Source organism: Lontra canadensis, unplaced genomic scaffold (genome assembly GCF_010015895.1).
Source record: "Lontra canadensis isolate GAN:19392208 unplaced genomic scaffold, GSC_riverotter_1.0 scaffold3, whole genome shotgun sequence".
Taxonomy (NCBI): Eukaryota; Metazoa; Chordata; class Mammalia; order Carnivora; family Mustelidae; genus Lontra; species Lontra canadensis.
Window position 1 is genome coordinate 40,960,207 of NW_022630997.1, and position 14,689 is coordinate 40,974,895.

Consider the following 14,689-nt stretch of genomic DNA (forward strand, 5'->3'; position numbering starts at 1 on the left):
CAGAGGGAGTCAGCTGGTAGAGGCAAGAATATCAGAAGCCAAGGGAGGCAAAGTCAAGGCCACTGAAAGCCAGAGCCATGGGATGAGGCCCAGCCTCCACTTGGTCAGACCTTGTGTTTACCTGGTCACCAGAGTCATGGTGTAGGCTGGGGGACATTCCCATTCTCCAGGAGATCCTTGTTTTCAAGTGTGTTCTTTCAATAAATCTCTGAGGTCACTTGATTCTGAATCTATCTTTTGGTCTGAAAGAATCTCATCTGTTCATTTCATGAACTTTAATCAGGTCACAGGCACGGCCTGGCAAGAATGACTCCTTTGGACAAGACAATGGGTCAGTGGATTCAGGACTGTCCCAGAAAGGACCACCGCACAGAGGTGCCTGGCCTGACCTACCTCACTCCCAATCCAGCTTTGTCCCTCCTGAGAAGTAGCCACGTGTCTAGCCTCGGAGACTGTGACATATATCACTCCTACCACCATGCTGAGCTGCTTGGGACAGAAAGGGAGTGACAGGAAGGACAGGAGCCTTGGATATACTCAGACTTGGGTTTTCCCTCAGACTCTGTCCCGATCCTGAGCAGGTAGCTGACTCCTCTGCACCTCACATTCCTCAAGTTTGAAAATGGGATGGATAACAGCATCATGCAGGTCTGTGTGAGCATGAAAACCAGCACCTAGTACATAGTAGGTGCTCAACAAAAGCTTGAGTTTCTTTTCTTCCAGGGGAGCTGGGAAAGAAGATATGCGTCTCCCTCCTTCCTGAACAGGGAGGATGAGAGGGCTGGTCACACAGACTCTGAGAGACACAGAGTCTTTTCCTGCAGCTTCTCAGAACAGCAATGGGGCACAATGTGGTAGTCACACCCAGCCTGTTTCTAGAACGCCATCATCTGGATTTACTTTTGCATTCTTTAAAATAAATGTGTATGATTTATAAACTTCAGCCAAGCATTTTTACCTACATAACAGGTTCTGCATTCTATTACAGGTTTCTTAAATACGGTTGTAAACTTACATTAGGATATTAGGCTGTAATGACAAATGCAGCCCTCTTACATAAAATCCCAATTCTCCAAACAGTAGAATATTTGCTTAATGAAAAAGGTTTTACAGGCTCTTCAGACTCCCGGCTCATCTTTATTCTGATCCTTAATTTAGAGAAAAAAAGAGAAAGATTAAATGTCACACACACACACACACACACACACACACACACGCGCATGCACACACGTCCTCATTTTTTTCAACAAAAACTCTGATGTGGTCTGGCCATAGTCTATGAGTTTTCACACACACACACACACACACACACACACAAGCACATGCGTGTGTACACGCACATTTCTGAAGGAGGCTTATGAGAAAAATCTGGAATGTCTTGGAATTTTGCTTCTTTTCAATTACAGCTCAATAAAAATGTCCTCATAAAAATCCTAGGTAAGCAATCACTTTGCCAGCAGGATGGGGCTACCCACATCCCAGAGAGGCCTGCCTGGTGAGACTGGGGCTCAGGGGGTAGGAAGCCAAAGGTGGCTCCTTCACCATCCCTCTGCCCCCCGTTCTCATACATACATACTTCACACACAATGAATTCCTCTAAGGGACAAGGAACAGCCTATGCCAGGGAGGAGGTAGCGGGAAACTTTCTTTCTGAAGCCTCTCTAATTCTGCCCAGCCAAGAGGCCAGCAGTAGCTAAGCCTTATTTGGGGCATAATATTTTGAAAATTGTAGGGCTGTGTTTTTCATTGCTATCTGTCATAGCCAAGTTCCCTAGAAGTAGAAGTACCAGAGAAAATAAAGCCACCAGTTAGATTTGAATTTCAGATAACCAACAATTTTTTAGTGTAAATATGTCCTAAATATTGCAGAGAACATACTTATGTTAAAAATTTACTTGTACATCAGTCAACCCTACCTGGAAGTTGTTTTGTCAGTAGGGCCCCAGGGAAATGGGAAAGGAAGACCAAATCCTAGAGGAGGAGGCCCAGAGGATGTTCTGGTAAGAAAGGAAGCAAGTGGATGGTTGAAGAAGGCTGAGGAAGGCGAGCTGGTGGAGAGACGTACAGATGGTGACCTCCATGGTGTAAGACAGTGTCTCAGGGACAAAGTAAAAAGTGGGGCGCTTTACTCTTTACCCACTTAGGCATCTGGAAGGAAATCATTTTGTGCAACATCAGCAGCAGCCAGGCTCAAGGAATCCCACGCCAACCAGACCCCTCCCCCACCTTGCCTCTTGGGGTAAACCCTAAGGAACAGCCATAATCCATGTTGAGGAAGAGAGAATTTTGCGGGCTTGAGCTTTTAACTGGGAAGAGTCTTGAGATATCATTATTTAGTAAATGAAGTGTCCTGAATTCCACATTAGGGCCTGTGGAGGAGATTAGATGAGCTAATAAAAAATAAAGGTGCCTCACTTACCTTATTCCTCCCAGGGAAAAAAAAAAACAGGAACACGAGGGCAGGGATATAATATACCTTGTTGTCACTTTTCCCTCAGTTTCTAGAACACCGCCCAGCACACAGTAGCTGCTGTATGGGGATGGGCAGAGCGAGTGAATTTTCAGACTCCCTGCGGTGACGAGGCTCTTTCTGGGTCTGGGCTGTGCTCTCTCCTCAAGATGACCTCAGGGACAGTCTGAGACCATGTGCACAGACATCAAAGGAGTCAGTTGCTAGTAAAACATGAACTTCCTTCCTTGCTCAATCTATCAGCACCTTGTGCTGGGATAAGTGACATCTTCAGGATCAGAAGCCGTTATAGAAACAACAACAATACTAGTTACATGCTAGGGCGTGTGTTAAACACGTTATATAATTCATTTATTCCTGAACAGGCAAACGCCTTAAAGTCAAGGTTATGAGGTGATCCTTCATCATCTGCCATCAAAACACATCCAGAGGGGCGCCTGGGTGGCTCGGTGGGTTAAAGCCTCTGCCTTCAGCTCAGGTCGTGATCCCAGGGTCCTGGGATCAGGCCCTGCATCGGGCTCTCTGCTCAGTGGGGAGCCTGCTTCCCCCTGCCCTCTGCCTGCCTCTCTGCCTACTTGTGATCTCTTGTCAAATAAATAAATAAAAAATCTTAAAAAAAAAAAAAGAAACAAAACACATCCAGAGTCTGACTCCTTTCTCACACACCGCCCCCGCCATCTTTGAACAAACCATGGGCATCTTGTGCCTGAAGAACCAGAAGAGCCCCCCTCACTGGTTCACGTTTTGTTCCATTCCAATCCCCACATACCAGTCAAAATGTTCTGAAAAATGCAAATTAGATCACGGAAGCATCCTTGCCAGAACAAAATCCAAGCTCCTTTACGTAAACATGGCTGCCAGGCCCTTCGTTCAGAGGCACTCTCATCTGCTAACACTCACTCCCTCACTCCCTTAGGGCAATCACACCGGCCTTCGAATGCATTAGAGTAAGGTTAGGGCAACACACACTCCCAGATGCGATAGCTTCAGTGGACGGCTGTTTATTTCTCTCTCACATCGCTGTCCAGAGGCAGGCGGGCAGTCCAGAAAGGCAAGGGGACTTGGCCTCAAGAGGTCATGGATGGACCCAGATTCCTTCCGCCTCCCTGCTCTCTTGTTCCTGAGAGGGCTGTCCTCATCCACCGGGTTGAACTCCTCTGTGTTCTGGGGCTTCCGAGGTGCTTCAGCTTCACTCATTTGGTCCCTTAACCCTGCTCATACTCAGCATGAGATCCCGTCATCTACATCTCTTCATGTAAACCGTCCCTGATGAATTCTGTCCTTTGTTGGACCCCCAACTGATCAGGGTACACAAGGTGTCAAAGTCAATCCCTTCCTTAAAACTGAGCTCACTCCGGCCAATGGGATTAGCTCAAGGGACCTGTCATGACCAAACTATTATGGGTTGGCTAATGCCTGTCATTGAACAAAAATGTCCATGACAGTATGAGGTAATATAACTCTCAGGGCAACAAGTATTTATTGAGTGCCTTCGAGGTTCACGAATAACCAGCATATGATCACATGACACTGCCATCTAGCCTTCTTTCCCCAGTGCCACAGTGGGTCTTCTCTGAGCGTTTTTACTGAGTATCCCGGCTCTTCTGGGCAGCTTTGGCCCTTGTGCACCCCATCACAGCCCTCACTCACTGAGCTGCCATTTTTCACTGGGAGCTCTGCTTCTCTAATGCACAGTGAATTCATCCCAGGCAGGGCCTGATTTCCAGCCTCCTTGTTCTGCCACCTGCTTCTAGAACCAAGTCTGGATGCAGAGGAGGGTGTCATGGCAGTCAGTCTCTACTAAATCCACAGGAAGATTTTGACTCCCAATAGTTTGTTAATTTAATCCTTTTAAGGACTTCTTCATCCGTCCAGTGAGCACTAGCACAACTAACCAGAATTGAAGGAGAAGGAGAAAAGGAATAGCCATGACTAGTATGTACTGGTTGCTTCTTCCAAGCCAACAGATTTACATGCATTACCTTATTTAATCTGTACAATAACCCTATAGGTAAGGTCCTGTTATGATTTCCAGTGCACAGGCTCAGAGAAGTCAGGGGCTTTGCACCAACTCAGTGCTAAGTGGCAGGGGCAAGATTTGAACCCAAGTCCTTTTGTTTTGGAAGCACATGCCCTTCCCTCTTCTGCTCTCCTGCCTCCCACACATGAGTAACTACACTGTCAAGCCTCATCAATGTCACTTTGATGCACTAACAGGCCATGAAGAGGAAACTGCCATCTATCTGTGAAATGAACAGTCCTGACATGAAGACAGAGGTACTAACAGAGACCCATTTGCCAAGGTCGCTGACAGACTCGAGCAGGGCTCAAATGGCATTTAGCCTCCTGGGAAAGGGAGGAGTTTGTGGAATGACTGCCCACAGCCCCTGCCCTGGGTCTTAAGGACTCCAGAGCCCCCCAGCAGGAGGCTGGCAGCTGGCCCTCCCAGTGTTTTGATAGCCAGGGAGATAAACAGAGGTGTTGATTTCAGAGAAACATCCTCCGCCCTTAGACCTCTCCAAACACAACATCCTTGAATCAGTTGGCTATCAGAGTCATGAGTGACAGCTTCACAACACATGTGGCACAGCCAGCTGCCAGCATACTCTGGGCAAGCCACAGAGACCTCTAGGGCACCCACACCACAGGCTTCAAGAACTGGGGACAGCTCATGCTCAGAGGGGGAAAGGTCTGTGGTCATCTAATGGGAAGGAGGTAGGCCAGGCCAGGGCAGAAGGACAAATGGAAGTCCCCATTCCATATTCCCACCCCTACATCCTCAGGGCTCTAGACCTGGGCTGTCTGGCATGCAAGCCATCAGCCCCATGGGGCTAGCGAGCACTCAAAATATGGCCAGTCCAAATCGAGGTAGGCTGTCAACGTAAGATACAGATTTCGGAGACTTTGTATGGAAAAAAGAATGTCAAATATCTCAATGATTTTTCATATTGATTATGTGTTGAAATGATAATATGTGGGGTATAGTCACTTAAAGAAAATATTTTATTAAAATTAAGTTCACCTGTTTCTTTTTACTCTTTAATGTGTCTACTAGGAAATTTTGAATTGCATACATGGCTTGCATTATATTTCAGTTGGGCTATGCCGATCTGAAAGATCAAAAATAAAATGTGATCAAATTCAAAGTGAACAAATGCAAATATTTTTATCAAAATGTAAAGTAAGTGAAAACAATAACAAACTAAAATTGCTTCCATGTATATCTCCAAAAGAGTTCTTTTTCTGAAACATTCAAAGTTTCTATTAAAAATAAAAGGGAATACATAATTACTGAATATCAAGGTTTTAAATCAAAATCGTCTAAATGAACCTGAAAGTCTTCACTGACTTCTTTAAAAGGTCTTCCAAATTATTGTTAGAGATAAAATCATTAAAAAAAAAAGAAAAATAAAAGAAAATCCTTGATAATTCTAGTAGTTGATGTAAAGAATTGGCATTATGCTTCACACTTCTTACATCTAGGCCTACTTACGTATACCTAAAAGAATATTCAGAATTGTTTAATACACCAGCCTCTTCTTTAGCTGCTGTGAAACAGTTGTGAATATCACACTGATTCTGGATGCCCTCCAGAACCCTGAAGCAGAGCACAGAGACACCACGGGCACTCACCACCACTGGCTTTTTGTAGTGGGTGGACCATTGGGTAAGCAGACTAAGCCATCTCCTCTCTTACCGCAGCTCAGATCCTGTTTATACTCCAAGGTGAGCAGCAACACAACCCACCAACATGTATGGAATTCAGACTCAGTTACCTTTTGTTCTGAGGACCCAGAGCAAGAACGGTGTTAATCACAAAAGGGACTAGAGCTTCACATAACACTCGGCCAGTGCTGAAAGCCAGATCCCAAGTGGAAGAAGCACCCATGTTTCCTTTTACTTTTTTAAAGATTTTATTTATTTATTTATTTGAGAGAAAGACACAGAGACAGAGAGAGAATGGACGCACATGAGTGGGGGCAGGGAGGGGCAGAGGAAGAGGAGGGAGGCTGACTCCCTGAGGTGGGAGCCTGACTCTGGCTCCATCCCAGGACCCAAGATCATTACCTAAGGTGAAGGAAGATGATCAACAGACTGAACCTCCCAGGTGCCCCAACCATGTATCCATTTTATTTCTAAATTTACATATAGCAAGGGCGCCTAGGTGGCTCAGTGGGTTAATCCTCTGCCTTCGGCTCAGGTCATGATCTCAGGGTCCTGGGATCGAGCCCCACATCGGGCTCTCTGCTCAGCAGGGAGCCTGCTTCCCCCTCTCCATTTGCCTGCCTCTCTGCCTGCTTGTGATCTCTCTCTGTCAAATAAATAAATAAAATCTTTAAAAAACCCACAAAAACCCTAAGAAAAAAATTTACATATAGCAAAATTCACTCCTCCTGGTTTCACGGACAAGGACATTTAGTTGTATAACCATCACCGTGACCAAGACACACAACAGTTCCAGCACCCGCCAACATTCTTACCAGAGTTTGGTATTGTTTTCTGTTTGTCTTTAGCCATTCTAACAGGTATGTAGCAGTGTCTTGATGATTGTATGTTTGTGATATGCAGAAACCTCTAAAAAACAAGCTCAGGGCAGGATCTCTTGTTCCAGAATCTATGGATATTACTGTCTAGGGGAGTAAAAAAAATTCCCCCTTTGGATCGATGACACAGCCAGGAAAAATGTCTTGGGGAGGCTTTTCGGTGAGAGAGGGAGGCCCTAGGCCCAGCCTGCATGGGAGGCTGAGACAGAGAAGGAGCACCCACTCTGCACAGTCGGAAGGGAAGAGGAATCTGGAGCCTCTTGAACACGCAGCTCGAGAGGGGTAGGTGAGAGACCAAGAATGGACAAGAAGGAAATCTGTGGTAGCACCTACTGAAAGGAGCCTTGTGGACAGGGCAGGGACGGGGACAGAAGTCTGTGGAGTTGTCTCCTGCTTTGCGCTCTGGTCCTCTCTGCCATACACAATGACATTGGGTGGGTTGTTTTGCTTTGTTTTAATATGAAAGAAGAGAGACCTCTGGGAGAGCAGAGGACTTACAGTCATCAGACTACACACATCTGCTATGGAGAGGCGCCCTCGGCCCTCTCTGGGTGGGAGCCCTCTTCCCAGGGCTTAAGCTGGGTTTAGTGTCTGCGTAAACTCAGGCATCCAATGAGCACTAGTTGTCTCTGGGTCTTTTGGACTCAGGAAAGCCCTTTAATGAGTCAAATCTCACTTATCGATTTCCTATTGTTGCTGTAACAAATTCCCTCAAACTTAGCGGCTTAAAATAACACATGTATTACCTTTCAGTTCTGTAGGTCAGAAACGTAACATGGGCCTCACTGGGCTAAAGTCAAGGTGTTGGCAGAACAGCCTTCCTTCTGCAGGTTCTAGGGGAGAATCCGTTTCCTTGCATTTTCCTACTTGGCTGTGGCTCCATCTTCAAAACCAGAATGGGGAGTTGAATCCTCCACACACTGCACTATGTGGGTCTCCCCTGCTGCCTCTTTCCACTTCTAAGAACCTTTGTGTTAACACGGGACTCACCTGAATGATCCAGAACACCCTCCCTAGTTTATGGTCAGTGATTAGCAACCTTCATTTCATCTGCAACTTTAACTCCCCTCTGCCTTGTAAACGTGACATGTTCACAGGTCCCAGGGATTGGGACGTGGACATCTTTGACTTGGGGAGTCACACCTTGTCACTGGACCCAGGTGAGATTCTGATCCAGAGAAGTTGGGGCAAAGAGCAGTGTTTACCTGTATCTGAAAGTGGAGAAACTATGGGAACTTCTGGGGAAGAGAAGTTTGTTAATGAAAAGAACATGGGTCAGAGAAGTGGTGGAAGGGAGAAACCTGTGTCAAATGTAAATTCCAAGAAGCTGCAAGGAACATAACAGCTGTTTCTACAGATCAAACTCTACTTACCTTGCCGTTGCAACTTGCTGTTGCACAGAATCCTGGGGAACTAACCCTGGCAGTTGGAGTCGGTGGAGACATCACCAGGTCCAGCCGTTGGTTACCTGGTTTGCTCCCATCCCAGCAGAATGGTGTGTTTGCTGAGTCCACATAAAAACACTTGGGGGAACTACCCAGTGCCCGAGTTCTGCCCTTAGAGTTGCGCAGAGAGGACTATTGTAGGGGTGCCTGGGTGGCTCATTCAGTTAAAATTCAGACTCCTGATTTTGACTCAGGTCATGATCTCAGGGTCTTGAGATTGAGCCCCGGGCTCTGCACTCAGTGTGGAGTCTGCTAGAGATTCTTTCTCCTTCCTTCTCCCTCTGCCTCTGCTCCTCCTCCTACTCGTGCTCATGCTCTCCTTCTCAAATAAAATCTTTTTTTTTTTTTAAACGGGGGCACCTGGGTGGCTCAGTGGGTTAAGCCTCTGCCTTTGGCTCAAGTCATGATCTCAGGGTCCTGGGATCCAGCCCGGCATCAGGCTCCCTGCTCAATGGAGAGTCTGTTTCTCCCCAACTCCACTCTCTCCCTCTCCCTCTCTCAAAGAAATAAATCTTAAAAAGAAAAGAAAATGCTATTGTTCCCACCACAGGTCAGCCCTTCAGCTGCTAGAAGACAGGCCAGATGTCTCCTGACGCCACCACCACTCTTTTCTAATAAAATCTTCCCAGGACTTCCTACAATTCCTCATAATTACTGATGCAGTTTTCCACCCTTCCCCAGTCTTGTCACCCACTTTGGGCATACTTGAATATGTGGAGGACTGGGGGCATATGAGGTGTGGGGGAGAGGGTCGTCAGTATTCTGATCAACTACATGTAGGGTCTACTCTATGCAGGTGATAATCCAACATCCCACCTGATTCTTTTCTTGCCTTTATTCACTTGAATATCCCTCCTAGACAGTGTGAAATATTATCTCCCACTCTCATCAGTCACTTATCTATCTTAGGTATCTTTAGATACTTGATTTTTGTCTGCTGCTGAACCTATACCTACAGAGGCCCCCTTTGCCTCCTTCACCTTTGACTCGGGCTGGGGTTAGGGCAGGGGCTGGGACTCCTGGCTAGACAGAAGTCATTCTCCAACTCTTGATGGTTCCAGCGTCTCTGACTCCTTCAGTCCCCGGGGTACTTGCAGAAGAGCCTACGACCCCAGTGCTCTGGCGTCAGCTCTTCACCGAGAGGACATTTGGACCCTGATGTCTTGACCTTGTTATACAGTCGGGTCCTGAGTCTTGGCCTTGGGACTATTCTTTGCACCAAGAATTCAATAAAAGCTAAGTCTTTCGGCAGTTTCACAAAGAAAAATACTGGTAGAAATAATCACCCTAAATAAAACTGGCAGTAACTAAACATGCAAATTGTGAGGAAGATCTTTGGGTTGCTGGGTTCAAAGTTGCAGTGGACAGTTAATGACCCCAACACAAGAAGACTGGCGACCCCTTCACCCTCCTCCTGATCTTCACACATTAGAGTAAGAGCCTGAAAGGGGGTGACTAGGACCTCATTCATCAGAAGGAACTGTAGGAAGCCCAGGAAAGATTTTAATAGAATATTAGAGGAGCCTTGACAGGACTATGGCCCTCAGCACTAAAAAGGGGATCATAGTAGCAGGGCATGGGAGGGAACCCCTGGGGCAAAGAAGCCCAGAACCAAAGAGGTGGGAGATTAAGAGAAGGCACCACCAAGAAGAGAGACTTGGGAGGGACTGTTGAGTTGGAAATATTTTTGGCCCTCCTCATATCATTTTTAAATGTTAGCCAAGTGTTTTCCCTTCTTTATCTCATGTAGCCCTCCTAATCACAAGAGGACAGCATTGTGATTATTTTCTCCACTGAAGCCCAGAAGGGTTGGGCACTTGCTGGAGGTCTCACATGAAATGACACAATGTACATGAACCCAGGTTTACAGAGTCTCTGTCTGCTGAGTTTCACGGATTGCCCCCCATACTGCAGCAACCTTTCCCTCCGCACACCTCCCCCCTCCCCCAATAGATGGCTGCCTGAACTCCGGGAAGAGACTGGAGTGGAGAGCCCTTCTCCAGTCTGGGTGCTCCCAACCCTCCCACAGGCTCTCCATTGGCTGGCAAACCTCCCCTGTTCCAGCTGTTCTGGCACAAAGCCCAGGGCAGGGCCCCACGGACACCTGGCCTCATCCATCTCGAGAAGACAAAGCTGGGAAATTCCCCTGCCTGTCCCCGCTCTGGGCGGCCATGTGTCCCGCCTCTGTCACTGGGCCAGGGACAAGCGTGTGGGCTCCAGGGACAGGGCTCCCAAAGTCGAGGGTTTCAGGTCACACTGGCCCATCACTTTGCAAGCAGATGCCACGGGTCTCTTCCCAGACTGGGCAGCACTCAAGGTCAGCGTCAGCAGATCTAACCCTAAAAATAGGTTCGTGGATGCCAGTGGAGGTGGCCAGGAGTGCGGCTGCCACACGCCCCACAGACCAGCACCTCCTGACCCAGCCAGGCCCCAGCACACACAGGTAAGGCCTTTCGGCGGGGACGCGGACACCTGTCAGGTCCAGTCATGTTCTTTGGGGGCCTGGGTGTGGGGCTAGAAGACCCCTTTTGACTCTGTTTCTAGAGTGGCAGGGAACAGCTCACATCTTTTTAGTGTGACAGGCGTCTTGTTGCCCCATCTTGCTCTAGAGGCTCCATGGAATGTTCTCAGCTTCCCTCTCTCCTAATCTGAGTTTCCAGTTCAGTGACCATTTCTAACGGATAATCAGGTGGGTCAGAGCTTAGTGGGCCCTTGTGAGGCATTGCATCCACGGGGTCACACGTCATTTTCCAGTAAGGTTCTACATTTGTCCATTCAGCCAGCAGAGGGGAAGGAGATCTCAGCAGGAGGGGAGAGAGACACACTGTATACAGGGACTCACATCTTGTGTAGGGCAGCACACATTACAAGTGTAGGACTCAGAATCCCAGGGATGAGAATTTTTCTGTGTTCTGGATAATGCTAAGCATCATTTGGAAGGAGTGACCATTTTCAAAGCTTTTCCCAGTTCTGGTGGGAGGATGAGGTTGGGGATGATGGCTCTGGTAGAGATGGGGGGGCTGGATCACCAAAACAGCCCCATGTGTTGGTGAGAATGTGGGAAGCTGTCCTGCCTCTCAGGCCAGGGCTCTCCCCGTAGATCCTGGTGCTCTTGTCCCGTGGCCTGGTGGCTCCTCACAGGCCTGGAACCTGAGAGCTATGGGGGAGTGGGGGGCTCTGACTGCTCAGGAAAGCTGAAATGTTCCAAGGAAAAAAGCACCCAAGTAAGAAGGGAGGGGGCGTGAGGTGCCTGCGTGCAGGGGCCTCCTCATTCAGGTCCAGGCCCTGGGTGTCCCTGGTACTTGGTCTTCGTTCAGTTGCTCTGACCTTTCACTGATGGCCCCCTTTTGTTCTATTCATGAGAAAATCACTTTGGCCCCACCAATGACACTTATACACAATGCTTGAAGAGCTTCTGAGCTGAGATCTGTATAAGAAAAGAGACTTGGGCCTGAGTTTAGGGGGTGAGATGTGGGAGAGGGTCTGAGGAGTTGGGGGGCTCTTCACATCTGTGCTAAGGATGACAAGGGGGCCATGGTTCACCCCCATCTGGTAAACTGGAAGCCCTCCCTGGGAACATGTCAGTCCTGGGGTGTCACTGGGTTGGAGGGGACTCTGGGTCTGAGGGTAGCATTCTTGTGGCTCTTGTCTACCCCACAAGGGATGAGGAGCAGAGCAGGAGTACTGAGGCTGGAGACCTGGCTGTTCGCATGTCTCCTAACCTTGCCGAGGCCCTCTGAGTCCACTCGGGGAGGGGGCTGCCTGCCCTCCATGCAGCGGGGCTTGGCTCTGTAATGTTTCCCGGTACTAACAACAGGTCAGGCACGGTTCCAAAAGCTTTTCTTTTCAGCATGAACTCATTTGTTCCTCAGAGTTAGAACGGCCCTGTGAGGGAGGGACCTCCCCGTCTCCATTTTCAGATGAGGAAGCAGAGATCCAAAGGAGTGGAGTGGGCTATCCATGTCCCACAGCCCAGACAGCGGCAGTGTGTACCTTCGAGTCTGACGGCACAGACACTGTGCTCTGGTTCCTCCCCCGTGGGGTGGAGTGGGGATGACCTCGCGCTCCCCTGCTTCCCTTGATGCTAAACTCCAACCTGGGCCCAGCCCCCAAGGAAAAGCCATGCCAGGGAGTGGTGCCAGGGTTCACTGCTCCGCTCGTCCTCCACAGCCTGACCCCAGAGCAGACGGTGTTTGAATTTTTGCCCCCAGGGACCCTTGATGGTCTGGGCCCCCCATTTCCGCAGTAAATAGAGAGCCAAGTCCCACAGTAGCCTGGCATGGCCACCAGATGTCAACAGGCTGGAGAGTGTCCTTTCTCCTCCCCAAAGCCTTGCTCATACTTAGCACATGAGCAAACAAGCCTCATTACCCATAGGAAGATGTTCAGGCTTATTTATGCCCCATTCCCATCATACCCTACAGAAACCCTTGGCCTTGGCCAAACGCTCTACCTACTAGTCCCTACTCCTGGCTCAGAACTTAGCTCCCGACACAGTTGGGAAGTCCCCATCAAGCCTCCCCAGTGCTTCCTTATCCCCTTCCATGGAATGTTTCCTGAGCCCCTGTCGATGTGCCAAGGACTTATCTCATTCAGTTCAACAACTGGTGAGGTGGATATTAAGCCCATTCTACAGATGAGGAAGCCAAAGTCCAGGTTTGTTAGACTTCAAGGCCACCGAGAGCTCTCTGCACAACTACACACCACTTCTGGGATGCACCTTAGGGTTGGAGGCACACAAATGGAAGGCCCAGGCCCGCCCTTGGGAGCGTAAACCTTGAGAGCAAGAATACAGTGACCTTCTGTTGACACGGGTGGGGGTGCTTGGTTGCCCGGGTAGAGGCCCAGTCATACCACTTGGTACCGTGTTCCTAACCTCTGACTCTCATTTTGCTTATCTGTGAAGTGGGGGCAGCTGTTCACTGTCTAAGAGATTGGAGAGTAGATTATCCCCAGGTACGCAATAGGGGCAACCACTGGATGATTATTTCCTGGGGCCCTGCCAGGCCTTGATTACTCAGTGAGCATTCGCAGCAGCTCCAAGAAGTGAGTGCATGGCCCAGGGCCGCCTCTGGACAACACCGAGACAGGCCTACTGAGTAATAGAAGCCTAGACAGGGAAACGGAGTAATGGCAGACCCATGGCGAGGGCTGCACACCCACCATCTACCCCAGTTTGTCTTCTCCCATTCATGGAAGCCTTGTGTTCTGGGGTGACGCACAGGGAGAAATAGTTCTAGAAAGTTGTGGGGTAAGAGGCCATCTATTGCTGAGTTCACGAGCTGCGAAATCTCCTGCAGTATTTCCACACATCCACAGAAGAGGCAAAAAACCCAGCTGCTTAGGACTCAAGAACCACAGCTGGCTTGGTCAGAGGTCACGATCTCTTGCCACCAGTGCCAGAGCCTCTTCTCCCCCCACTGGAGTCCAGGTCACAGAGGTAGAGTCCATCCCAGCCCGCTCCCATGTGTGAGGAGGAAGCCGAGTACGGGCCTCTAGCCTCCTCATGGTTTCCGGGAGGCTCAACTCTGCCTCACCAAGATTGGGGAAATCAATTAAGACTTCATAAATTACCACCCTGAAGCGCTTTGAATCCATTTGAAGAGTTAATCAAACAAGTTATGACATCAACACCATCACAGAAGGAATATTAAATTACCTCTTTAAATGAAGGCTTTTCTGTTTTTTTAATCAAAGGATTTTCTATTAATTCACATAATTGCCTCCTGTTAACATGCTTGCCAGAATCGAAAAGAAAAAAAATCTGTTAAACTTGGATTGTGTCAGATACGTTAGGAATTAAATTACAGGCAACAAAAATTTCCTGGGCTTTCACGCCCAGGTTTTAATTTTTTAAAAATCCACAACTTTTATTTCCTCGTTGGGATCATTTTTATAGGTTTAAGATGCGTAAAGACAAGCATTGACTTGAAGTAAATTAAAAATATGTTTATTTATGTACGTTCACTGCTGCCAAATTCTAGACCTTCACATACCGCAGAAGGTATTACTCTCCTAACAGAGTAACATATCCCACCACCGTAACAGTTTTACTCTCCCTCTTCCTTCAAGGCGCATTCCAAGCCCAACTTGGGTGGTGTCCGGGAGGAAGTGTGGTGTGCATACATTTAAATACAGATGAACTTCCCCCATGATCCCAATGCACTAGGAACGTGCCATGTATGCATAGGTACCCAGACAGAATGACCTCAAAGGGAGAGGAGGTTGTT

General features: G+C 48.2%; 1 protein-coding gene across 2 annotated transcripts in view; it reads left to right on the top strand.

The window, feature by feature from the left end:
- Positions 1-10,738: 10,738 nt before the first annotated feature.
- Positions 10,739-14,689, top strand: part of DUPD1 (dual specificity phosphatase and pro isomerase domain containing 1) — a 36,429-nt gene continuing 32,478 nt past the window's right edge. The window contains exons 1-2 of one of the 2 annotated variants that reach the window (XM_032839708.1): positions 10,866-10,902; positions 11,069-11,148. Coding sequence is in view for 1 of the 2 variants with exons in the window: in XM_032839698.1 (XP_032695589.1) it covers positions 10,739-10,902 (164 nt within the window). In the remaining variant the exon portion in view is untranslated. Of the gene's footprint in view, positions 10,903-11,068; positions 11,149-14,689 lie in introns of both variants that reach the window. The other variant, XM_032839698.1, reaches the window with a different exon arrangement.